Raw genomic sequence first — 26,659 nt, 5'->3', positions numbered from 1 at the left:
TATATCGATCACTCCACTGCTTTGCCGCCGCGGCAGCACCGTTGGGAGTTGAATTCAAGTCAACTCGGAGCGGTGCCGCTCTGACGTATGAGAACAAAATACAATTTTGGGTGGTGCTGAGTGGGCAAGAGTGGCTTTCAGAGTCATGCCGCTGCCGCTCAGCAGTGTGCCACTCCGCTTGCAGAAAAGTACAAGCGGCATGATGAAGCGTTATGCCGCTCAGCGGCAAGTGGCAGATATAGTATAAACCAGCATTACATCATTATAACAATGTCTTTGTCTCTGCCTATAATGGCCACATACCCCTGTTCCGATGTTGACCACATCTAGTGCAGCGCTATGAGGTGCAACAGAGAATAGCTCACTCAAGTTACTTTGTGGTTCGGAACTGATGTCCAGGCTGCTGAATTCTGATACCAGTTCACTGATATTCTGGTCTAAAAATGCATTAAAAAAGAAAAGAAAAAAGCAATGTTTAGTTCATATTCTGTTTGACTGGAATAGTCATTGCTAGCTTCGTTGACCTTTCAAATGCTCCTCCATAAGGCAAAAATTTGGAGGGTCAGTAGGTTGATCCTTTTTTTAAAATTTTTTTGTATGGATTCTTCATCGATTTTTCCTCCATTTTGAAATGGTTAGTACTGACAAATGCTTGATCATTTTATGGCAAAAGAATTGTGTGTTTTTGGACTGGATTTAAATGGAAATACTTCTTGTTTTCAATCAAATATGCATTTAATAAATAAAATGAGTGAATAACAAATATATAAAAGTCTTTGATTCTGTCCAAATTTAAGGTTTCTTCTCAAAAAGTGATTGAAAAAAAAAATGCCTGACCCAAGATTTCCAATTTTTTGGGTCGGTCGGTCGGCTGAGGGCAACCAAACGTATTTGTTTTTAGCCTAATTGCTGATGTCTTGCATGGGTCTTAAAGGAGTATTTCATTATCCTAGCATCTTCTTTATATGACAATTTTCAGTAGATATCCACGAAAAAAGCTTATCCCCAAAATTTCAGTTGATTCTGATTCTGCGTTTGTGAGTTATGCATGATTATGTGTATTTCACTGCTCCATAGGCCACTGTTTAGTAATTTTGTTCTGGTTAACCAGAACGTAATCCAAATTTGACAATATTTTTTACAAAACAAATTAATCTGCAAGAAATGTTTTGTACATAAACATTTTTTAGCCAGTGGTTTATCTTTTTTTGAGAAAATTGGAGAAAGAGGCTGTGGATAACGAAATGCCCCTTCAAATAGAATAAGACAATTGGTTTACTTCAATTTGAAATACTCACTCCAGTTGTGGAAGATATGGGTTAAGCCATATACATGGGGAGTATAGGTTTCAAAACAATTAACTCTAGCCAATTCCATTTGAAAAACATACTCCCTCTGTGGGAGATGTTTCTTAAATGTCTCACAGTAGTATGGCAGATTTCATATGAAGAGCTCAACAAATATGAGATTTTAATGATCTTTGCAATTGGGCTGTTCCATTTAAAATCCATACTACCCCTGTGGAAGATTTTGGTAATATTTTCCACAAGGGGAGTATGAATTTCAAATGGTATTAACACATTAGCAGTTCCATTTAAAACACACTCTCCCTCCGGTGAAGATTCAGGTTGAATCTCTCTCATAGGGTGTACGAATTTCAAATGGAGCTGCCTAAAGTGCTCATTCTACTTGAAATTCATACTCCCCCTATGGCAGACATTTCCAAAATCTTCCACAGGGGTAGTGTGGATTTTAAATGGAATAGCCCATTTACCTGCAGGTAGTGAATCCTTGTACAGAAGACTTGTCTTTTGGTTAGTTACAATCTCATCTACAGTGGCTAAGTACAGGCTGGGTTCAAGGGTCCTGGCAACTGGGTTACTTTGGTCTGAGCCACCAAAGCTGATGAGTGTTGACAAGAGAACACCAAGAATCATGTAGATGCTTGGGAAAATAATTCTATTGATGTAAAGCTGTAAAAACAAATTGTTGTGGTTAAAAATAAATGTAATGGAATAGACCTACTTTGCAAAGAATCTGAGACTATTCTCTATTCTCCGACAAGCACAACATTTGCCTTATATGTTAGGAAAATAATTAAAGCATGCATCAAATGATTTTATTTTGAACAAACTCATATTGGTCATAAATATGAATAAAAACAGCCGCCTCTCAACATGCGATATTCCAAATTCCCGGGCGCTGAGATTGTCTAGTGCAATGATGTCCCAGTAATACAATGAAGGCTGACGACAATTTAGCACAAAAAACCATTACGCCATTCTACTATACAATTTCGGTGTGTGAATTTTGAATATCGCATATTGAAAACTGGTTGTTTTTATTTGTTTTTATGTTCAATGTGAACTTGTTTTAAATAAAACATGTGATTCATGCTTGATAATTAATTTTTTAACAAATAAGGCATAATGTTATGATTGCCGGAGACTTCCTTTAAGAGGGAAACACTGCAGGCAAGCGTCCCATGTCCCGAGTTTATAATGTGTGCCAAAAATTACAGTCTAAAAAGGGTGCAATCATAAACTTGTTCACATGGAGTATATTTTCATACCCAAGGAGTACTTACAAAAGGCATACGGATGTTAATCAGGAACAATATCCTGCACATTGCTTTAATCTGTGCCCCTGATGTAGTAACAATGGGATTGGTTCAAATTATTCTAACAATGTTCCTGATTGGTCCAATTGATAATGAAAACTTCTTTGTGGCCAATCGTAAGGTAGTTCTCATGGGGTTAAGCTTTAGCGTTACAAAAGTTTGCATAGGCAGAACTTACTGCTTGTTATCTGCACTACGCATATTTGCACAACACAAGCATGTACTTCAAGTCGAAGTGTACTGGGCGTACAAAAAATAATATCGTCACTGGGCGGGAAAAACCTCATATGTACTTTTGGCCCTTGAACGTGGATAAAATCTTGAAGGTGTAGACTTTATATTGAATGGTTTAAAGAGGTTGCTTCATACATGTTCAAGGGCCAAAAGTACATGCAGGAAACACCTCATAGTTACTTTTGGCCCGTGAACATGGATAAAGTCTTGTAGGTGTAGACTTTATATTGAATGGTTTGAAGAGGTTGCTTCATCCATGTTCAAGGGCAAAAAGTACATATGAGGTTTTTCCCGCCCAGTGACGATATGGGAAGTACACTATTTTGGCTTCCATGATTGACACACAAACATGGCGGAGCAGGTACTTACAAAAGGCATGCGGATATTAATCAAGAACAATATTCTGCACATTGCTTTAATCTGTGCCCCTGATGTAGTAACGATGGGATTGGTTGCAAGCTTAGTCGAGTCTAGGGTAGCATCCTCAATTTGAACTGCTGCAGTATGCTGAGGTTCATCAACTTCCTCCAAGGTAATTCCTGAATTGTTGTATGCACCATCTACAAACATTTGAGAGAGGAAAAGAGCAATGAAATTAGGCTATTCTATCTAAAATCCACACTCTCCCTGTGGAAGATTTTGGAAATATCTTCTGCAGAGGGAGCATGAAATTTAAATGGAATGGACACATTAGGTGGTTGGATGTTGTATGCACCATCTATAAACATTTGAGAGAGGCTGGGTTTCAAATAGAGTTGGCTAATGTGCTAATTCTATATGAAAATTCATACTCCCTCTGTGGAAGATATTTTGAATTGAGTAAGCCAATGTGTGTTACGGAGGCTGTTTGGAAGCTTATGTTGGTGGACAGTTCTCAGTGTCTCTAGTTCTATTTGTATTATCATGCGAATAGGTGGAAGCCTCCTGGTGGACAGAATTTTATTTAAATGAGGATAAGTGACATAGTATTCAATAGGGTCTATATCAGGCTTCCTCAAATAGATTTGTTGAAGCGCCACCACGGTTGTTTGATGTATATAGAATTGGCTTCATTATTAACTAAATGCAAACTATAGATGGCGCTATTTATCCTAAATCATACTTCTTATTTGCAAGGGGTAGGTGATTAAGGTAAGCTGACAATATTATTTATAAGGTTTCCTGCAGTAGAACGACGCGCCGCATCTATTGTTTTTTATACCGCAGGGTCGCCGACACAATTAGTTGTTATCAGCTAATCTGTTTTATCACGGAAAAGTGTGAGACTGATCAATAAACACCATCGCATCAACTCAATACGAAGCCTACCGCGGTAAGCTTCCAGCACCGATCTATTTACATAGGCCTACCTAAAGTCACTGATTTGAAACGCTTATCTTAAATCATGTTTATATTGTTAATTAACATATAACTGGTAGGGGAAATGGCCTGGCGGGGTTGAAGCTTTCGGATTATAGCTTTTTAAAAGCCGATTGGGAGCCATTCTTGGCTACTGATTTCTTTATTAAAAATTACCCTGAAAATAGGACTCATTTTAAATTGGTAAAAATGGTTTAACCATAGACCCTGTGTCTATTTTAACACACCAAAAATGAGCCTAATAGTATTAGTAACATAATTATAACATTCCTCATGGTAATGTTACATGGGTTATAGAACTGTTTTTATACCGCGAAAACTTTAGATAACTGTCCTGAAAACATTAGTCGCTCGTCGCATGCAATACACGGCATGACGGCAATCCCCTTTTCCGCATTAAAAAATGTGCACAATCGCCTCGTGTTTTCATACAACCCACTACACGTGCGAAAGGGCAATCTTTCCCAGTTTCGCGGTATTTCTAGAAAGGAGGGTGCAAGCATTCCCTGCATACTTTTTTCTACGATATCAGAATCAGAAGTTATGCTGAAAAGTATAGTCCATATTTATAATAAATCTTCCCAAGAGAGAAAAAATCTGATTTTTATATAATTTTATATGCGCTTAAACTCCTTAAAATGTACTTATTAAAAATCTTAATTAGTATATTTGAAGAACGCTTCGCACAGAGTCGGGGTTTCCCCCTTTACATGATAAATGAAAACATTGGGCGATCTAAAACATGCTTCAAAGTCTTACTTTTTTAATCGAGTCGTATCAATTTCATGTATATGATCAACCAAGCTTCATTAATAAAAATAATTATAGTCCTGAAAACGTTTGTGACAATGTACAGTATTTCCTTGTTTCCAGTATTTTTTTTTCAAATTATCCATTTCGTAGGTTGTCATGATCTGATCGCCGATACACCTCCTGATTGAATCGCCTCCCCAATTAACATTGTTTGAGCATTCAATGGTATAATGAGCTAATCTGTTAATTCTGTTTACCACTGAAGTGTGTGAATTGTTCTCGATTGACGGGAACGGGACCGTGTTTACAACTCTATCCTAATTGCGAGATTAAATCAATTACATGGGATTTGGCAGTTCACACATTGGATTTGGCAGCCGTGTTTACAACTCTATCCTAATTGCCAGATTAAATCAATTACATGGGATTTGGCAGTTCACACATAGGATTTGGCAGCCACAAGTCAATAATATGATAATAATCTGCATTGCATTTGCCACTTCGATTTTCGTTTTGCCGGCCAGTTCAAATCGAAAACATTTAGCCTACCATCTGCAGTATTTTGGCCAATTCGATTTTCTTTCAATGACATTATTACATTTGGCCGCAATCGAAACGTCTTTATTTAAAACGCATGCTTGAGAAGCACGGTTTGATTCTTTATACCTATTTACTAGTATTTACTTCAGTCAGAAAAAATGTTCCACCTATTCGTATATTTAAAAAAAAAATCCAGGGGCCAAAAAAAAATCCAGGGGCCAACTACATCAGGTCCGCCCAAAACATGCTTCCAACACGAGATAACGGCGTATTAATGGTCACGTGGTCATTTTTGATGAATGAATGAGAGAAAATAAACTCATAGCGCGATGTTATTGCGTAGTGATTAGAAGTTTCAGAGCTCATTAATTATTAATCATGCCTGCCGGCACCATTTCACGCAAAATATGTATTAACACGTTAACTTTCGAAATTTTCTTTAATATAATGATATTGGCGATATTGTGAGACAAGCAGGAAAAATTTTACAAAAAAGAAACAAGAAGAAACTGAATATTGATAAATCTGTGATAACGGTCATGCGTGTATATAAAATTCGTGAGATGCATGAACGTGCCGATATCTGTAAATAATGATTAATTATCAGATCTTTATCATAAGGTCCATAAACTTGAAATTATTATTGAGAAAGTAAATAGATGCAAAATAAATTGGAATTGGAGATTCCAAATTGGAATTGGAGTTGTTTTGTATCAGGGTCTCATGGGAGACCAGTATTGTATTACTGAATTGAGTTTACCCTGAATAAATAAAGTTTTACTACTACTACATTTTTGGCAGGCCGAGGGGGGGGGGGATTGATTTTTGGCAAGCCGTTTGGAAATCCCCTCGGGCTCATAATTATTATTGTCCAGCCCATAGATAAGGGGCTATCATTTTCTTCGGGGGAGGGGGGTTGTCCCAACTTTTCCAAAAGTTGGTGTCAATAAAATTGTGCACCTCCCCTTTTTTCGGCAAAATGACCCCCACCCACCAGCACCGATAGGCCTACTCCTTACCCCAATAAACCATGTTAACAGGTTAAAATTGTATTGAAAACAGTCTTTTTGTGACTCCGTCCATTAATTTTGGTCATCTTTCCAAAAAATTATGACCCCCCATATATTTGTGACACCCCCCCCCTTCCAGAGAAAATTACAACCCCATAATTGTCCAGGAACATTAGCGGAAACTATAATTATGAAACAACGTGGCTGCCTATGACCCCCGTAATTATTTATTTATAAGTCTGACACCCAACCCCCGGGACTCCAATAAGCTGGTCAATTGAGATATTCATGAATCGAGTACCCCGGGATCGAGTAACATGTTGACCACAGCCCATTCATAAAATTATAATAAGGTGAACTTGTTTCCAGCTAGCGCTGTGATTGGTTGTACATACGTATACCAGACATTGACCACAAAGACCGTCGTCCCGTGTTACCATGGTTACAACTACATGTCTTGGTATACTAGTCTCGGGGTAAAGGGTATGTTGGCAACATTCCAGAAAATAATCAACTGTTGCCATGGTAGGCTACTAAATTATTGGCCTAGATATGGCAAGGAAGTAAATAGCCCGCTACATATTCTCGCGTTCTCGGAGACATGTTTTCAAACATGTTTTTTTCCGATGATCATGTAAAGTTGTTTTATGAAGCACCTGGTAGTGAAACTTCTCCAAAATATTAATCGGACCAAGGGCCAGGTCTGGGCAGGCAGATATCTCTGACCAGGCTAGTGCAGAAGTCCGTCGTACTGCGGTGTACCGCGACTGGTGCCACTACTAGTAGTGACCATTGATTTTATCGGAAAACTCTAGAGGTGCTAATTGCTACTTACTGTGTGGTTGAAGATCGCCTACCCCCCCCCCCCTACCCCGGTATGAGAGGAATGACGGTGATCCGTTCAACAAAATAGGCCTATGATGAAATAACATCCTGTGTGTTTCTTTTTTTGTGAAACTTTGACATGAAGAATTGTAGATTGTATCTGTATATGCCTTACCCGTAAAAAAGATCGACGTGCAGCGGTATTAGTGGTATTAATACAATCGGTAAATCAAAGTATCAAACCCAATTTTCGGACATATCTTATAAACCCCCAAACATGCCAAAACAGAGCTCAAACACGAATTTAATACATCGCACACAGCACCATGCTAACACAATACTAGTGCCGCCCGTAAAGCAAAAATCACTAGCTGCCGATACCATCAACAATAGCTGATTAATACTGTAACAGTAAACAGTTATATTAATCCATTATCACATTTTCACACACACTCCCTAGAATCTGTTTATAGTTATATTGACCCATGATTTAAAACAGAGTAAACAATGAACATTGTTTATCCAATGTGCACTAGTGCAGAAGTCCGTCGTACTGCGGTGTACCGCGACTGGTGCCACTACTATCAGTGACCATTGATTTTATCGGAAAACTCAAGAGGTGCTAATTGCTACTTACAGAAGTGTGAAAAAATGGGATGAGGTACGCCCCATTTGCGGGATCCCGCTAAAAACTGCAGTGCGACTGGGTAGGCTTTATAAATAATATTGTCAGCTTACCTAATACTGCCATTAAAACACATGGAATAGGTGAAACAAGCAACAAGGAAATTTTATAAACATAATTGATCAAACAATAAAAGGAATTATTTGTATTTAAAGCTTGAAAGAGTAATTTCCAGTAACTAAATAGCGCCACCTATTTTGTCATTAATAGATAGATTTTATATCCGAAAAAGCTTTAAAAAATGCTATAAAAGTGAATAATTTTGCAAAAGAGGGGAAATTAAAGTTGAGAATGACTCACAAACATTTGAATACATTAGCACGATATCACTTATAGCTGTTTAAGCCTAAAATTTGGTTGTACATGATGTTGTGTTTGTAAAATTAATAAATGATCCCATCAAACAACCGTGCCACATGAATAAAAGAAAACTGCAAAGCGCCACTCAATGGCTGCGAAGCCAGAGGAGAGTCAGAGGGGGTGCCCCCCCCGTGAAGCTATCGATTTTTTTTAAATTTGAGGTGCAAATGACACCATTTGGTGCAACATTTTGTACTATTTTAGCCTGTCTTTACAAGGAGAACATGGGAATTTATTAATTAATTTATTTTTTTAATCTAAACGGCGCCGCGCGCCACTCGGGAAGCCACGGCGCGCCACAAGTGGCACGCGCGCCGCTATTTGCGGACCCCTGGTCTATATAATTGCATGTATACCATGACTGATACCACCAATAAGCACATACCAAAACTCTCAGAACAATTATGATACTATCTTCTCTGGTTTCAGTCAACACCCTTCCTTTGTATACAGCATGCATGACTTAACCTGTTGAGAACTAATGTCTTTCTTACAGTGTTTCTGATTGGTTAATCACACTGTATGTTTATTTGAGTGACCAATTAAAATACAGCTTCCAAAGCTTAATCCTCTTCAGCCCTACCACCATTCTTACCATGCTGCTGATTGGTTTAACAAAACATTATAGTCTTCTTGTAACCAATCAGCAGGTAGCACTCATGAGGTTAAGTTCCAACAAGGGAGGGTTGCATTGATACGTTCATGTAGTACACACAAAATTGTTATTCTAGAGCCATGCAACTAATTGCCATGCATGGTGCAAAATTCAGTATTATGATACACTTCAGCTCTACCAACATTCTTACCATGTTGCTGATTGTCTCAACAAATCATTATAGTCTTCTTGTAACCAATCAGCAGGTAGTACTTATGAGGTTTCATGGTATCAGTCATGGTGTACTGCCTTTCAGCCCTACCACCACATTCTTACCATGTTGCTGATTGGCTCAACAAATCATTATAGTCTTCTTGTAACCAATCAGCAAAACCAAAAACCAACACAAACTTGGAATCATATTTCGTTTTGAAAATAGGCCTCCATGTACATGTACAGAGTACATATGCTAGAAACATATGTGACATGATCTGATCCATTCAGACTAAAGTCAGAAATGTCTACAATTTACTTATTACGATTACTAACTTGCTCAGTATAAGCCTTTTTTTACTAGTCCCTAGCATACTTGCATTGGTTGCAGAATTATGAACCTTTTTTTTTTTTTTTTTCTTATGTTTTCATTGTTGGTTTGTTCGTTATTTTTGCCTACATCTTAATTTCATTATTGCAGACTTGGGTCTGATTGGGTCAAACTGTTTCACATAATTATGGACATATTTGGCTATTCCTGTTGAAATCCATACACCCCCTATGGAAGACATGACCTTAATCTCCCACATGGGGAGTCACCATTTAGTTAACCCCATTTGAAATTAACAATCCCTGTGTTGAAGATTAAGGTTATGTCTTCTATATGGGGTGTATGGATTTCAACTGGAATAGACCACTGCACAAAGATACTCCATAGCTACTGTAGTTTAGAAAGTCCACCCAGGTATGCACACATTGGACACATTGATCAGCAAGCAAGTACACCACCAGATTCCTATTGAGGACGGTACTGTGTAGTACCAGTGTAGTACCAGTACAGTACCACTGCTGGTGGATCCTGTGCAGTAGCAGCATTGCTAGCTACTGTGTAGGTACTCTTTCTGTACCAGTTGATCAGGTAGGCCTACCTTTGCGACCTTGTACCTGTGCAGGTGGCTGCAATAGGAATCTTGCAGTGTAGGACTACTTCAACATGTATATCTATATATCTATATATCATGCAAAATATGGATCTATGTGGACTTGTGGGCGTATTAAACAGTGCAAGTGATGCAACATTTGAAAATGCACCTCAAGTGCTTCAATACAATTGAATACCTGAGTGGAAGAAGGGCCCCAACTCAAATTTTGTACAAAAATGAGTTAGACCCAGCATTTTATTGTCAGCAGACCGTTCTTTCTTGTGTGTGAAAGATGAGCCAAAATTCACTCTCTAAATAGTCTTCCACATACACTTAATCATGGTTTTCATGGAAGAAAGGCCTAACTCCGTGGAGTTGGACCCTTCTTCCACAAATATTGGGTTAAAGAGGAATTTTGTTCATCCATAAAATCTGCTTTTCACTACAATAAACTTTCTTGCTAACATATTACATGATTCTACTTGTGCAATAATGGATAATTTCCAAATTTCTGTAGCTATTTATAACACATCTGTGTACGGAACTGGCACTTGCAGTATATTAGTGGAAGAAGGGCCCAACTCCAGCTCATATTAAGACCTGTACCGTTGCCATGGAAACACCATATATGACTTTGAATGTATGTAATACTGCATGTTCATGTATTAAAGGTCCCCTGAAGATGAAAACATTCTGTCTATAAAATTTTTCCTAATATTCAGTTTTTTCTTAATACACTAAGCCAAAAAAGAAACTTATAATTTTTCACAAGGTCATATCTTAAAATCCTGTCTATCAAAATTAACTAAAATTACACACAGGATTGCCTCAATACTCTACTCAAAACACATGTCAGCAACCAATCAGTTGGCCAACTGACACAACCATAAAATGCACTGATATGGAACAACTTCCTGGACCACATTCACAGCCCTATTGGCACCCAGCAAAAGAAATCTGTGAGAATGATCTTGAATCACAGGTCACAGCCAACAATTTTAACAACATTAAGTTAAAAACATTAAAGAGAGTCAAAACAAACTTACCAGGATCATCATGTCACATGTCCAAACAAATAATGAAGTCCTTTAGTAACGGGAAGCATGGGGCAAGAGCACGGTGGACATACCCGTTACTAAAGGACTTCATTATTTGCTTGGACATGTGACATGATGATCCTGGTAAGTTTGTGACCTGTGATTCAAGATGCCGTTCTCACAGATTTCGTTTGCTGAGTGCCAATAGGGCTGTGAATGTGGTCCAGGAAGCTGTTCCATATCACTGCATTTTGCTATTGTCAGTTGGACAACTGCTTGGTTATTGACATGTGTTTAGAGTGGAGTATTGAGGCAATCATGTGTGTCATTTTGGTTAATTTTGATGGACAGGATTTTAAGATACGACCTTGTGAAAAATTATAAGTTTCTTTTTTGGCTTAGTGTATCTCAAAAAGAGTTTTGATGGAGTTCAGGGCTCTTATTCCACTCAGGTATTCAATTAAGATACAGCAAAGTTGCACTGGGCAAGTGCTGATTTCAGACATTTACCACACAGTGCAGTATTGGTGCACCTGTTTATTACAGAAAAACACAAGTTGTATCAAAATGATTGGTACCCATCACTTTTCATTGATAATGGATGAGCCCACAGCAGCTGAAGGGAGTATCCCATTATGCTTTGCGGTACCATAATAGAACTGAATGTGTCATAGAAAATGTACACAAAATCCCTCACTTCAACTTTAAATAACTTGCTTTAAATCAGGGAAGCTTGGACTTTTGTTTGCAAAAATATGACCCCTAAAGTATTGTGAAACTATCCATAGCTCCCAATAGCTAAGCGGCTCTTGTTTATATTTTGTACACATTTGCTATGGGGCATGCAGATATACTGCAATGCAGGATGGGATACTCCTTTCAGCTGCTGTGGGATGAGCCTGACACATCAAAATTCACCACTACATTTGTAGATTAATTGAAAAACATGTCATAAACTATAATACACGTCGTACATTTCAGGAGTATCCAATGTTGTATTTGGAAGAGGCAGGCTTTTCAATAAACATCAACATTGATGGGTACCAATCATTTTGATACACCCTGTATAGCACTAATTTTTTTTGGATTACAAAAATATTACTGTTTTGCCAAATGAAATATAGTCCAATCAAAATCTTTTAGTTGGAATTAACTGGCAAGTCAAATTTTTATATTGGAGATATTTTTTTGAGGAAAAGGGGCAATTTTGTAAATTTTCTTACAATTGCAGTCACAAAATTCCAAAAGACACAATAGTCAAAGTATTCAAAATCTTGAGTATGTTAAGGGAAGGGGTATGAACGTTTGGACAGTATTTATTGTGGGACATTAGAGTACATCAGACATATCGAATTGCATTCTGAATACGAAGAATGGACTTCTGATATCAAATAATTTTGATTTTTTGAAATTTGCAATGTAATACACATTTTATGGCAAATCATTAAAATTGATATTTTTGATATTTAACAGTACTCAAGTAAACTTTATAAATCTGATGATTTATACTTAAAGTGTATGTAGGTGGGATGAAAAGCTGACGATCAATTGAAAATTTTGACCTTTTCAGTTATTGAAGATATGGATTTTTTTTCCCAAAACACCAAAAAAAATTAGGTCTTTTTGGGAAAAAAATCCATATCTTCAATATGAAAGGTCAAAATGTTCAATTGATCGTCAATTTTTCCCAGCTACATACACTTTAAGACTATATCATTAAATTTATAAAATTTACTTCGAGGACTATTATATCTCAAAATGTGAAAAATATCAAATTTTAATAATTTGTCATAAAATTTGTATTATATCATGAATTTCATAAAATGAAAATTATTTGATATCAGAAAGACATTCTTCGTATTCAGAATGCAATTCGATAGGTCTGATGAGCTCTCGATCATGTCCCACAAAAAATGCTGTCGAAACGCTCATTCCAGTTCCCTTAAGATATTACTTAATCTTACAATTTTTATGTGAATTTTCAATAATTGGTTATAGAATAGCATAGACTGATATCAGACTTTGTATTAACACAGCATTAAAAAAAAACCTAAAATGTGTGTTTTGGCCCTTAATTCCAAATTTTTTTCAAATACTAAAAGTTGACTTTTATTGCCAGTTGCATTGAGTTGTGTTTTAAACTTTTATTAGGCTAGACATGATTTTTTGTTTTAATCCCAAAAATTAGTACTGTATTTTTCTGGATATGGGAATAGATGCAATGCAGGCCACACAAGTACCACATTGATCCAATCTGCATTGGGTATGAACGTTTGGACAGTATTTATTGTGGGACATTAGAGTACATCAGACATATATATCGAATTGCATTCTGAATACGAAGAATGGACTTCTGATATCAAATAATTTTGATTTTTGAAATTACAATGTAATACACATTTTATGGCAAATCATTAAAAATTGATATTTTTGATATTTAACAGTACTTCAAGTAAACTTTATAAATCTGATGATTTATACTTAAAGTGTATGTAGGTGGGATGAAAAGCCGACGATCAATTGAAAATTTTGACCTTTAAGTTATTGAAGATATGGATTTTTTTCCCAAAACACCAAAAAAAATTAGGTCTTTTGGGAAAAAAATCCATATCTTCAATATGAAAGGTCAAAATGTTCAATTGATCGTCAATTTTTTTCCCAGCTACATACACTTTAAGACTATATCATTAAATTTATAAAATTTACTTGAGGACTGTTATATCTCAAAATGTGAAAAATATCAAATTTTAATAATTTGTCATAAAATTTGTATTATATCATGAATTTCATAAAATGAAAATTATTTGATATCAGAAAGACATTCTTCGTATTCAGAATGCAATCGATAGGTCTGATGAGCTCTCATGTCCCACAAAAAATGCTGTCGAAACGCTCATTCCAGTTCCCTTAAGATATTACTTAATCTTACAATTTTTATGTGAATTTTCAATAATTGGTTATAGAATAGCATAGACTGATATCAGACTTTGTATTAACACAGCATTAAAAAAAAACCTAAAATGTGTGTTTTGGCCCTTAATTCCAAATTTTTTCAAATACTAAAAGTTGACTTTTATTGCCAGTTGCATTGAGTTGTGTTTTAAACTTTTATTAGGCTAGACATGATTTTTTGTTTTAATCCCAAAAATTAGTACTGTATTTTTCTGGATATGGGAATAGATGCAATGCAGGCCACACAAGTACCACATTGATCCAATCTGCATTGGGCTATTCTATTTAAAATTCACACACACTCGGTGGAAGATTTACACTTTATAGTCAATCAAGCTGGACATTTTGTGAAATTCCACCTGCATGTTATTGAAATTGATAAAATCCAGTTAAATTTTGCACAATTTGGTCTAAAATTAATATTTTGTTTGTAATTCCACAGTCTTCAACACCATTTCCACTTTATGGATGAAAATGATTGGAGTCAGAATAATTGAAACTGTTGAATTGGGTTGGCATTCCAAAATCTTCCACAGTGGGTGTGGTTTTTAAATGGAGCAGCCAATGAATCTACAATCTCCATGTAGATGACCTATTATTTTGTTTATTTTACCATGTTAACTTACAAAGCATGAAGTAATGCGAGCCAATCCCAAAGCAAAAGCATAAAAAGGTGAAAAAAGAGGTATTGGTTACTATGATAATACAATGTTCCCATGATTTACAGCATTCATGATCTTGCACAAAGAGGAGAAAAAGAGAATATTGGTTATATGTTTATATCATAGATAATTTTTCATGGAAGAAAAGAAGGAAGGAAGAGGAAGGAAAGGAGGAAGGAAGGATTGCATGTAACTGTATCTGGGCCTGCACTTTAAAAGACAACAATAATACAATTAGGGAGGACAGTTTTTATGGTCTACTTAGCTCAGCAATGCTTTGCTGTCTTCGATAGCGTATTGTATCGGAGAGGTACCTGGCTTTTATCAGAGCCCAAACCCATAAAAGCCTGTAGCAAACTCTCTCAGGCTCCGCCCAATTGTACACAGCGCTCCGATACCACGCTTTGACCAAATATCGATCGAATCTATTTTACGACCATGCTTGAATTAACAACCCTTTGAAACCTAATTGGACTATTGACTTTCTATTGACCGCAAAACACGACCCCAGACATGCTTATTTAATGACCACTTGAGTAGTTGATGAGAGGGTCGTTATGTACTTACTGAACACAAAGGAAATTGATTATGGTTTTACAATCGACCGTGTTATTTAATCCTGCTGCTCTGCTGGATGCTCCAATAGATATCAGCAAAGTCGTATACTGTTTGCTTGTTCCTATCGAACGCTCTAGCGTACATGAACCATTATCGAAGACAGCAAAGCATTGCTGAGCTAAGTAGACCATAAAAACTGTCCTCCCTTACTTTCATGAATCATGCTATAGACCAATTGACATCACTGTTTATCAACAAAGGCGAGGGACTCGTCTATCGATATGCTCGAACGAGCCGATACACTGTTCAATGGCTTTCCTGTACTATATGAAATGTGGCGGGCGATTTACAATGCACGTGCCCTTAGCAGACTACGATGCGTCGCACACTGCAGGGCAAAAGAACAATGAAATTGCCATAATCGCGCGCATACTGCCGGGCAATGACGTCAGATGCCAAGTGGTCTATAAAAATTTCATTTGAATGAATATAGCTGCCAACAGCATGACGATTATCAGCGTACACTGTGTGATGAATGCCTGTGTGTGCGTAATGTGAATCCAACTCACTTGTGATTGGTTTATTTTCATTACGTAGCAAGGTGGCATGCTTGTATAGATCACGGCCACATTGTGTAAGGCTGCTGGCAGCTTTGTTCATTCAAATGAAATTTTTACTGCATAGTATGGACTGATCAACAATTTTGAGCATTACTGATTGATGCAAATAAGGTTTTCATGAGCATATTCAGTGGTGAAAATTTAACATGCATGATTACAGCAGTGAAATAATGTAAGCAGCATTGGCAGGATGGAATGACTCCATTCTTCCAGCCTGATAGGGCCAAGTCAGACAAAATACCTACCGTATATCCTCACATAGTCGTCCCCCTTCGAATTACCCCTCCCACCACCACCATTCTAGTTGAAATCCAAATACCCTCTACAGAAGAAATAACCTTAATCTTCTGCACAGAGAGTGTAAATTTCAATGGGATTACCTGAATGACTATTTGAAATCTACACCCCTTATGTAGGAGATTAAGATCATGTCTTCCATAGGTTGTACGGATTTCAATTGAAATAGCACAGTCCCAATATTTTCATGTCAAGTTATGCACATTTCAGGCATGAGAATGGCTTTTTTGAAAACTGCCTGAAAAAGTGCATGAATTTGGCTTAAAAAGGCCCAAAACAGGCTGAAAAAAAATAAAAATGCGTAAATTTGGACAACATAACTGCCTGAAAATTCTCATGCCTGACATTTGTTGCTTGTTCAAGCGCTAGCTAAGAAAACTGGCAAAGAATGAGAGTTTGGTTGACTGACTGCATGGAATGGCAGAAAGTAGCCAAAGATGTACCTTTTCCACCTTGTATGGTTGTTAGAAGAGTTGCTGATGAATCAACAGAGCCAAATCCTACTAAACATGCATAGGAAAAGATTGGTGAAATAAATTAACAAAAAATAAAAAAGCACATGCAAAATAGCTGCCTTGTATGCTATTTTAGTAAAAGATGTACCTTGTATAGAAGTTGAAGGAGTAGAAGTTGCTGAAGAATCATTGACAAAAGTGCCAAATCCTATTATACATGCATAGGAAAAGATTGATTAAACATGGAGTAAAAATGTGCAAAATAGCTCCCACATGAAGTATTGTAAACTGATGTGATGTGATCATGCGAAATCAGTTGGAAATATTGATTTTGAGATATAGCCAAACAATGGAAGTATTTCCTTTTTTTTTGAAAACTCTTTAACTGCTCACATCTTTGAACTGGTTGTCCAAATTCAATGTGGTATTCTGCAAAATGTAGCTTTGCAATTTTATTCATAATTTACCTCTTTGCAAATGCTGTTTACAAACCTAGAAACTGAAAATTGAATATGTCTGATTTCAGACTAATTTGCTTGATCATACCACTTATATGACCCTCAATTATACAAGGAAAAAGTTGGATTTTGATTGTGACTGATGATATACCATTAAGGAAACTGTTCTAAAGGGTTGCAAGTGCAAAATGGTTTTCACATGTAAGTGTTATAAAATGATATATCGTCGGGTCTGTGCCGAAACATCGTGACATTTTGGAAGAAATCAATTTATTAATGGATTATGAAAATATACTTAAAGAAGAAGCCCTGCCAGAGCAGTTCTTCTGGGGTGATCCAAATCTGCCTGGTTATCAAATTAATCAGAGACATGGTTATCTCTGAATTTGACAGGTGCTAATTGATGTTTAATGTTATTACATCAATTAGCACCTGTCAAATTCAGAGATAATCTTGTCACTGATTGATTTGATAACCAGGCAGGATATTTGAAAAATTGTCTTATAAGCAATTAATCAAATTTTAAATCAATAACTAGAAAATTAAAAAAATAATTGAAACACAAAAATGCTTCTCCTGCAAATGTGATAAATTGAATCATGTCAACCAGAAAAAAACCTCACTTTTGGTTAGATGTTATCACCGACGTTGCGGCCAAAACCTTTGGCCTTCAGCAGGGTGGATGATTTAGGGTTATCCGAGGTCAATCAAAGTGGAAGTTGCTTGGTGACCCGATCCCAACCATGTGACAGATTAACTCTAACACTCCACTCCTGTTGAGGGACTGTTGTTCGGCTCGTACCCACACTGCTTCTTTGACTCCCTGTTCAAACCAACAGGGTTAACGGTCCAAAATAACAACGCCATCAATATCAAGACTGTGACTGCTGCCCTCAAGATGTTTGCAGACCGCTGAATCGTTGGCACTTGAACTGGCATTAGAGTGAATCTGTCACATGGTTGGGATCAAGTCATCAAGCAATTTCCTCATCGATTGACCTCAGATGACCCTAAATCATCCATGTGCTCAATTAGAATCTGCCACTGTGTCTCGCCCACAGAATTAGAGAAGGAGAACCGGGACTCCCTATACCGCCACGTACAATCGAGCCGTCAGCTATGGGGAGAAATTTGGGGGTATTCGGGTCCTTGCCGACGGTGCGCGGAGACCGTAATGAAAACAATTCTGCGTCTCATCTGAAGCGTCTTCGTACTCGCGTGCAGGTCGCATCAAGTGCGTCTCTCAAATGCGCCCATCATCCATGTCGCGCATGCATGACAACGAATGCCTCGAGCGCATTCCGAGGGAAACCGAATACCCCCAATTGCTCCATGCCTGTATCAAGATGGCGGTCGAGTCCTGGTTCTCTGGTTTTAATTCTGTGGTCTCCCCTCAAGTTGAGAGTAATGCCATGTTGGATTTTGTAGTGGCAGATTCAAATCACGCACTCTAACCTAATCCCGCGGGACATATACACATGCGTAGAAGGGCAATTTGAGTCTTCCACTACAAAATCTAACACGGTGTTACTCTCAACTTGAGACAAGACACACTATAGCGCAAGAAGGCAATAGCTGCCTTTAGACAATGTGGCTATTTCCTTATTCTATATAGTGTACACATCTAAAATTCTGACACCTGGCAGCTATTTTTGAATCCACTTACCTTGATCATTAGTTTTATTTTTTCCTCCTTTTTTCTCCTTCTTTGATCCATCAGTAGCATCATCTTCTTCTTCTGCTTCTTCACCAATTTTTAGAAACACTTCTTCTAGAGTTGTCATGGAAATGCCGTAACTTTGGATACCCAATGCCATGGCGGTGGAGCTGACACCGGTGTCATCTTTATTTTCAAGAGCTTCAAAGAGACCTGAAGTTGCAAATCGTAAATGTAACATATTTGTGTAAGTATATTTGAAAGGATGTTGACATTTGGAAACCTACACCCCCTGGCTTCTGTACTACAAAAATTATGATTGGACACAAATGCACTCATTATGATCCATCCTCGACATGATTTTGTGACCTGCTCCCATAAAATGAGCATAAAGTTGCCAGGGCACTATCATAATAGAAGATATACAGTCCATTAAATATGACAAAATTCAATAGAAAAATATTGCAAGTGTCTTAATAAGACATGACTTTGTTGAAGGGACTCGATCACAGAGTTGGCACAATTTTTCAGACCAATACACAGCAGTTAGTTTTGGGTCTAAGGGATGTGCCACTGTGAGTCAGGAAGTGGGACCCATATTTAGAAAAATTGGCACCCAAAACTGCATGGGACCTATTTCCATACCCAAAGCCCAGATTTTGGATCAAATTTGATGTTTTGGGATATTATGGCTCAAATTCAAGAAATTGAGCCAACAATTTGCAAAACTTTTGAAACAAATGACCTAGATAGCATATCCCAGTACAGCCATTTGTACTGAGAACCCCCTTCCCCTTCTTGCAGGAACAGCACAGGGAAAGGAATCCTCCAATTGCAGCTGGGTGGATAATAATTTTCGCAAGGTAAAGCTTATCTCAAGGTGAAGAGAGACCGCAAGGACACAGCCAGTCCTGATGGTTAATGAAGACCACAACATACCTGCAAAGTTGCTGACATCGTTGAGTGGTAGTGTATAATGCAGCTCCATTCCATGAGCTCTGTCTACTCCAGCATCAGCGACATGACTCTGCACAAGTGACGTGATGGGGTCAACTGCACAGTTCTGCTCTACTACCATTCTATAAAATATGAATACAATAAAAATGTGTTAAGAAATAGTGTGTAAGTTCAATAGTTGTACTTGAGGCCAGTCAGGCCCGTAACCAGGATTTATTCTCTACACTCGCAATTGGGACTTTTTGGGTAAAAAATTTAAAGGGGGACTTTTGGGTAATTTTGGGATGGGGGCACCCCAGCCCCCTCTGGTTACGGCCCCTGAGGCCAGTTAGAGTAATTAGCTGTTGTGAACTGGTCGAAATGTGGCATCCTGTGAATAGTAATATACAGCCATGCAGATTTCTTAGGTGAGGTGGACTCGCCTTCCTGATTTTCTTTCTCAATTTTTGTCAGGGGGCACTCTGCCCCCCTGCCGTGCTGTTAAAAACAGTATCAAGCGTCATTCTAACAATGCTTTTGCTGTGTCACACATGATGCCCATTCGTCAGATATGTCATGCACTTGCAGAGCACAGACCGATTCTCCTGACACATGCACATGCATTTACCTCGTATGACTTGCCGATTAATTACGGATAATTGCCAGGCTGTTAATTAACACCTACACTATGTGCATAGACTCTCCTCTGGGTCCATGGTTCAACAGGTAATGTAGACTATACCACACCAAGTCTAGACTATGCCATAGTCGATTTTTGATAAATAAAAGCATGTTATTAATCATGATGAAAGCATTCAGTTGAACTCGAAATTATACTGATATTTATTACATCAAAATACTAGTATAAATTGTTATGAAAAAGTTTATATAATTATATTAGTGACAGTAAAAGTAAAGTGTACGTGAGGCTTATATTATTGAATGCAACATATCATAATGTCATAATTATATTGGCACTTCAATACTGAACAATTCTGATTTTAGAATCTACCAGTATTAATCGCGAAAGTCCCGAGTTAAAAATCGACTATGGACTTTCACTTTTAAGCAGAACTTTACCCGGGACTTTGTTCTCTAAAACACACTGTCAATCATACTTGTTTATCATCAAATCTAACCACAAGACTAAGCATGGTGGTACAATACGCACTAGATGCGTACGTTCATCCACCAACTTTCGCGCCAGCACAAAAGCGCCGCATTCCATAGATAGTTGTGTACCATGTATAGTTAATAGTAATGGTACGTGTCGGGAGGATTCAAACAGTAATGAGATCTGGGCGACCAATCACAAGCCAGATTCATTTAAAGATGCATTACATCATGACCAATTTTTGTTAGGCCAGAAATTGGCCTAACTCTCCATAGAGTCCTGTGTTAAAAATGCTAACCGCAATCCAAAGTCAGTAGTCCACTTGGAAAGCTAACAAACAGAGGGAGTACGGTGACTTAAAAGATCAGTTGTGAAAATCTATCAATTGTGCACACATTAATTAAATCAGAGTTTTAAGCTTAAATACAATATCCAGAGTATGCACAATGGGGGCGTGGACTGCGGAGTAGTCTACACCAAGTCCAGCTGCATGCACATAACATATACTTTAGTGATTATTGAGCAGTAGTGTTCAGCGGTTGGTATAAAGAGTGTGCAATACATTTGTATCAGAATGTTTGTGATCAGATTTTGCTGGCTTATCAGCATATATTTTTAAATGGGGGAAATTGATTTAATTGTGGGATAGGCTTTTACGAAGGGAATTCATAACAATTAGTGGGTTTTTAGCGGGTTCGCCGTCAGACAAGTTTGGAACTGTCAAGCAGATAGGCGAGGTCTGCTTGTTTCTGTAGACAAGGGGCAGTCTTCAGTGAACGGCTCTTTTCAGAGCCACCAAACCTTTAAAAAAAGAGCCATCAGTAGACAAGGGGCGGTCTACATGTCTCATTCTTAGGTACTTTGTCCTGAAGAAGTCAGAGCTACTCCTGACGAAAGCTTGACCGTTCCAAACTTGTCCGACGGCTAACCCGCTAAAAACCCACTAATTGAAATTGATTAACTTTGCTTGATTTGATTCTATCCCATGATATCCCCTGTTTGTTCATGCAAATAAAAAATATCACTGGCTTGAAGTTGCATCACAAGTCCACGACCTCAAACCAGTGATATTTTTTGTATTACAAACAAACAAACAAACAAACAAACAAACAAACAAACAAATAAATAAATAAGTAAATATTTATTACTGATATCTTTATACAGGGTAGTCATTATTAATCACTGCCAAAGCAAATTGTGAATAAATTTGAAATAAAAATGCGCTCAAATAGGATGAAAATGAACAACAGTGCAGAAAGTTGAACTTTAAAAAACCTGAATTCAGAAAAAATCATGAGAAGTGCATACATTTGGGATATAAAGTCCCTAAAACAGGATGATAATAAATAAAAGTGCAGAAATTTGGACTTTGAAAAACTTGAATTCAGAAAAAAAACCTGAAAAGTGCACATCTGCTATTCACTTACCCTAAATGGTAGCCAATTCCAAATCTGTTCTTCAGAAACAAGGATGAACCACAGCATCTCAACGTTCCTTTGCTCATGATGGCTTTGCGATCTGAAATAATTAATGATATCACGCATTCAGTATGAAGTAGTATGACTTCATGGTCTTCACACGTCCAACTCACAATATTGCAACCACCCCCTTATTCACAAACTTGGGGTTATAAGAACCTTACAGTACCGTGCAGACACCCTCACGAGCGACAAGGAAACCTTACTGCCAGCGCAATTGGCACATAGGACAGTGGCGGCCATCTTGAATATGCAGGTAATAAGTGAAAACATAATATAATAATAATTACGGTAATCGTAAACATAAGCACTTTCGAAATTCACCTTCCCTTCTCATCCAAACTGACTGCTATAGGATTCCTATATATAGGCTAGAGCCAGGTTGCATTATTGCATTGTGCGCACAGAGTGGGAGTCAGAAAATCTGACTATTGCCCGTAGGAAATGTTATAGCTCCACTCAAACATCAATCACTGACAACACACACTTTCCTCATACTTGCCATTTATATTTTAAACCTTTTTCATCTTGAACTTACTACTGACATCCAAAAATGTCAGCCTCATTCAGTGTACAGAAAACAGTGTCACCCTGCCTTCTTCTTCCAGCATCTTTTACAAAGATCACCATTTATGTCCTTAGCTTGATACATGTACATTGTAAATGAACTGAGATCAAAGGTGTTGATATCATCCTATTAAAGTGTGTCATGAACAGAACAGTGCCAATCTGCCTTAATTGTCTCTGTATTTTTACAAAGACATACATGTAATTGCCCAATGCTTGTATCAGTGGCGTGTACCGGGGGGGGGGGGGCTTTGTTAAAAATCATGTAGAATCAGCCATTTTTTGGTGATTTTAACCATTAAGCCCCCAGGAACAGATCCTGGACACGCCGGTGCAACCTTGACCTGCATGTAATTAATGCACTCTACTGACCTCCAAGAATGTCAGCCTCATCCATAAAGTGTGTCGTGAAAAGCGTCACTCTGCCTTCTCTCTGCTTCTTCAACAAAGACCACAATTTGCGTCTAGAATAGGGATCCATTCCACTGCTTGGCTCATCCAAAAACAACACCTGCACACGTATCAGAAGAACATATCAAACAAGATGGTATTTTGTCCCACAAATCAAGAAAGTCTTATGTGAAATAGAGTAAATAAACTGTATAATAATATATTCTTTGTGGTTCTGATTGGTTAAGTCAATGTTGTGCTTGAACAGGTCACATTATAAGTCAACTTTACCCGATCACACACTTCAGGAAGCGCAGCATTAAAAATGAGTTTATCTGCCTGGAAATGCTGAACTTCTGTTTGATATCAAGACATTGCAAACAAACAAACAAACAAAAACCAAACAAACAAGCAAATAAAAGCCAAAAAAAAAATATCCTTCTTACCTTTGGGTTTCCAATCATCGCCATGCCAACACATAGTTTACGTTGTTGTCCTCCACTTAGATCTTTAGCAAATGTTGCTGCCTGCTTGTCAAGGTCTATATCTTTCAAAGTTTTTTGAACCTGCAATAAATCACAGAAATAAAATTGGTTAAATATCATATAATACACCACGAATGAGCCGTAAATGTCTTAAATTGTATTCTGAGTTACAGTGTTAAATGTGCATGAAAGGTCGTATTCATAAGTACCTCAAGTTGGTGCTACATGTATCTCATTTTGATAGCGCTAGTCAAACACCTTTTAAACCAATCAATAATCCTATTGTTGAAGAGGATAATAAGCTTTTACGTATGTCTATAGAATTCTTCCATAGCTCTAGTCTTTTGTTTGCTTTGGCTAAATCCTGTTCAAGTGGTGGGTTACAAAGCATTGTATTTTGTCTAGGTATGTATAACCAACAAGAGAGGATATTTCTGAGCCTGGCTGACTTGGGGATGATTTGAAATGACCATCAATTATGACTGTTTGATATTTATTACCAGCAATGTGGAAAAAGAGACACATGTAGAACTGACAAAGGTATACCATTTTGTTGAAGGGGCCAAGTTCAACAAAACATAACCCTGATTCTGGATATCGTTTGAAGTTAAATGATATACTATTTTAAAGCTTATTATATATATTTTCTAAACACATATTAAGACAAAAACGGTTTATTCTTCATATAATGAAGGATAGAGGATTATAATATAATATGTGACGTGTCATGTCAAAAGGAGACACTTTTGGGCAGGATCGTAAATGGAGAAATAGCCAAAAATCTGTCTGGGGTGTGATTTTTTCACAATTTGGGTTTGTTGCAAATTTGTGATGTTATTAATGTTTAAAATACTGTCTGATAGTTTCAGACCGGAATATAACTTGCATCTTGTATTTTTTGAGACATTTTTCAAGGTAATTCCTACTCTCAACATTGTCAATAATATTTTTAAAGGCCGATATCTCAATTTCCAAATTTATGATACCCTAACTTATGAACTCAATATCTTTGCTTAGGAATGTCTGATTTCATTGGAATAAACGGTGTTGTGGAGCAAAATATCTCTATATTTATGATATCTTAAAATCTCAGAATTGATAACCTGCCCAAAAGTGTCTCCTTTTGACATGACACGTCACATATATATAATATAAATGGAGAGGTATTGGAGGGGAAGGAGGAGGAAGAGGGGCAGGAGTAGGAAGATGAGTTTTTGTTTTGTTTTACTGTACAAATGAATACTGACCCTAATTTTGAAAATCCAGAAAAAGTTTTTTTTCCTTCAACATTTTTTTTACAGTTTTACAATTCTAAACTGTTTTAAAAACATGAATGAAGTGGTTTAGTAGAGAAATATCCAAATTCATAACTATTTGGGCTATCAATAAGGCTGATTAAAGGCATACAGTCATGTTTTGGCTATGGCCTTTGAAAAAAAAATATTGAAAAAAGTATAATCCCGACCAACCGATTCTGAAAAAGTTGTGGAGGACAAGCAAACTATATTTTGTTGTGGCCTTATATTTGATGTACATGAATTTTCTCAAAAAAGTCAAAATTTGTAAACAGAACAGATAAATGTGATGCACCCGACTACATGTATATACATTCTAATCAATCACTGCTTGAAAGCTTTCTCGCATTGTATCATACCTAACTGCTCAAATCTCATAAACCTTTTAGACTATTTACATAATTATCCAAATGGATGCTGCTACTGTTTGATGGACTAACTGTGACAAAACTAGCCATAGGGTTGACTACTGATGTTATGGATCTTAACTGGACTGATGTGGACATTATGAGTGGTACCCCATCCCAATCCCCCAGCCCTGTCATGCTCGAAATGCCAATACCCAGCAAACACAAAACGTTTTCGACATAATTCGCAAAAGGATATAAAAGGTTGTCAGAAAACTTTTAAATGTCGGGTTATATAAGGGGTACATTAATGGTATGAAACGTTTTCATAACATTAAATAACATTTGTTGGTAATTTACTGCACAGCAAACACAAATGTTTTACAGAAAACATTTAAATGTCGGGTTATATAAAGGGTATAAAAACGTTTTAATAACTTGGTACATATCATTCTAAACAGAATGTTATTTTGGGGTTGAAAAAATATTTTGCAAAAAATGTTTGCCCAAAATATTTACATTACATTTACATTTACGTTTTTAAAATGTTTTCACGACATTTAAATGTTATTAAAAAGTTTTGTAAAAAACATTTTAAGAACATTTCTGTGTTTGCTGGGTACAAATATTTTAACATAATGTGATTTAAATGTTGACAAAATATTTGGCCAAAAATGTTTGCAAAATTAGTTTACAATGACATTTCGAAAACATTTAAAAAATATTGTTGTAGTGTGTTTTCATACAAAACGTTAAAACGATTTCATGACCTTTATATAACCCGACATTTTAATGTTATTAAAACGTTTTTACCTAAACCAAAACCCAAAATATAACTTATTTAAAACCTGATTGTTGCTTTAAGCTGGGATCGTTATCTCCTGCTGGCACAAGAGTATGCTGACTACATAAAAATTCAGACAAAGAAGATGATTGTTGGACTTATTATTGCTGCTTGGATATGTGGAATAATCCCTGAAATTGTAGTAAGCGTGACTTTTGCATCAATGAACAGTATCATTAAAGAACAGTTTCATATTACATGTGTGCCGTTGTCAGGTCTAAATTCTGTATACAAGCTGACAGAGCTCCTTGTGTTACGAGTCATCCCTATAGGACTTGTTCCTATATTGGGTATATTATTTCTAATCCGCTTGCGACAGCGTCTTTTGCAATGGAAACGTGTGGAGGTTCAAGATGTTGGTATAGGTTTGGCTGGGACTTTGAAAAGTAC

The 26,659-nt window shown here is 37.1% G+C and overlaps 1 protein-coding gene across 1 annotated transcript in view; it reads right to left on the bottom strand.

Annotated features, from left to right (window-relative positions):
- LOC140141174 (cholesterol transporter ABCA5-like) overlaps positions 1–26,659 on the bottom strand; it is a 202,757-nt gene that overhangs the window by 22,272 nt on the left and 153,826 nt on the right. Inside the window, exons 13-21 of the mRNA XM_072162968.1 lie at positions 23,745–23,864; positions 23,281–23,419; positions 22,291–22,381; positions 19,753–19,892; positions 18,823–19,026; positions 16,847–16,906; positions 3,224–3,414; positions 1,775–1,973; positions 304–437 (exon numbers count right to left, since the gene is read on the bottom strand). Of these exons, the coding sequence (XP_072019069.1) occupies positions 304–437; positions 1,775–1,973; positions 3,224–3,414; positions 16,847–16,906; positions 18,823–19,026; positions 19,753–19,892; positions 22,291–22,381; positions 23,281–23,419; positions 23,745–23,864 (1,278 nt within the window). The remainder of the gene's footprint in view (positions 1–303; positions 438–1,774; positions 1,974–3,223; positions 3,415–16,846; positions 16,907–18,822; positions 19,027–19,752; positions 19,893–22,290; positions 22,382–23,280; positions 23,420–23,744; positions 23,865–26,659) is intronic.

This window comes from Amphiura filiformis, chromosome 19, assembly GCF_039555335.1.
Source record: "Amphiura filiformis chromosome 19, Afil_fr2py, whole genome shotgun sequence".
In the NCBI taxonomy this organism is placed as follows: domain Eukaryota; kingdom Metazoa; phylum Echinodermata; class Ophiuroidea; order Amphilepidida; family Amphiuridae; genus Amphiura; species Amphiura filiformis.
Note: the sequence above shows the minus strand (reverse complement) of the source record. Positions and strands in the feature narration are given on the sequence as shown.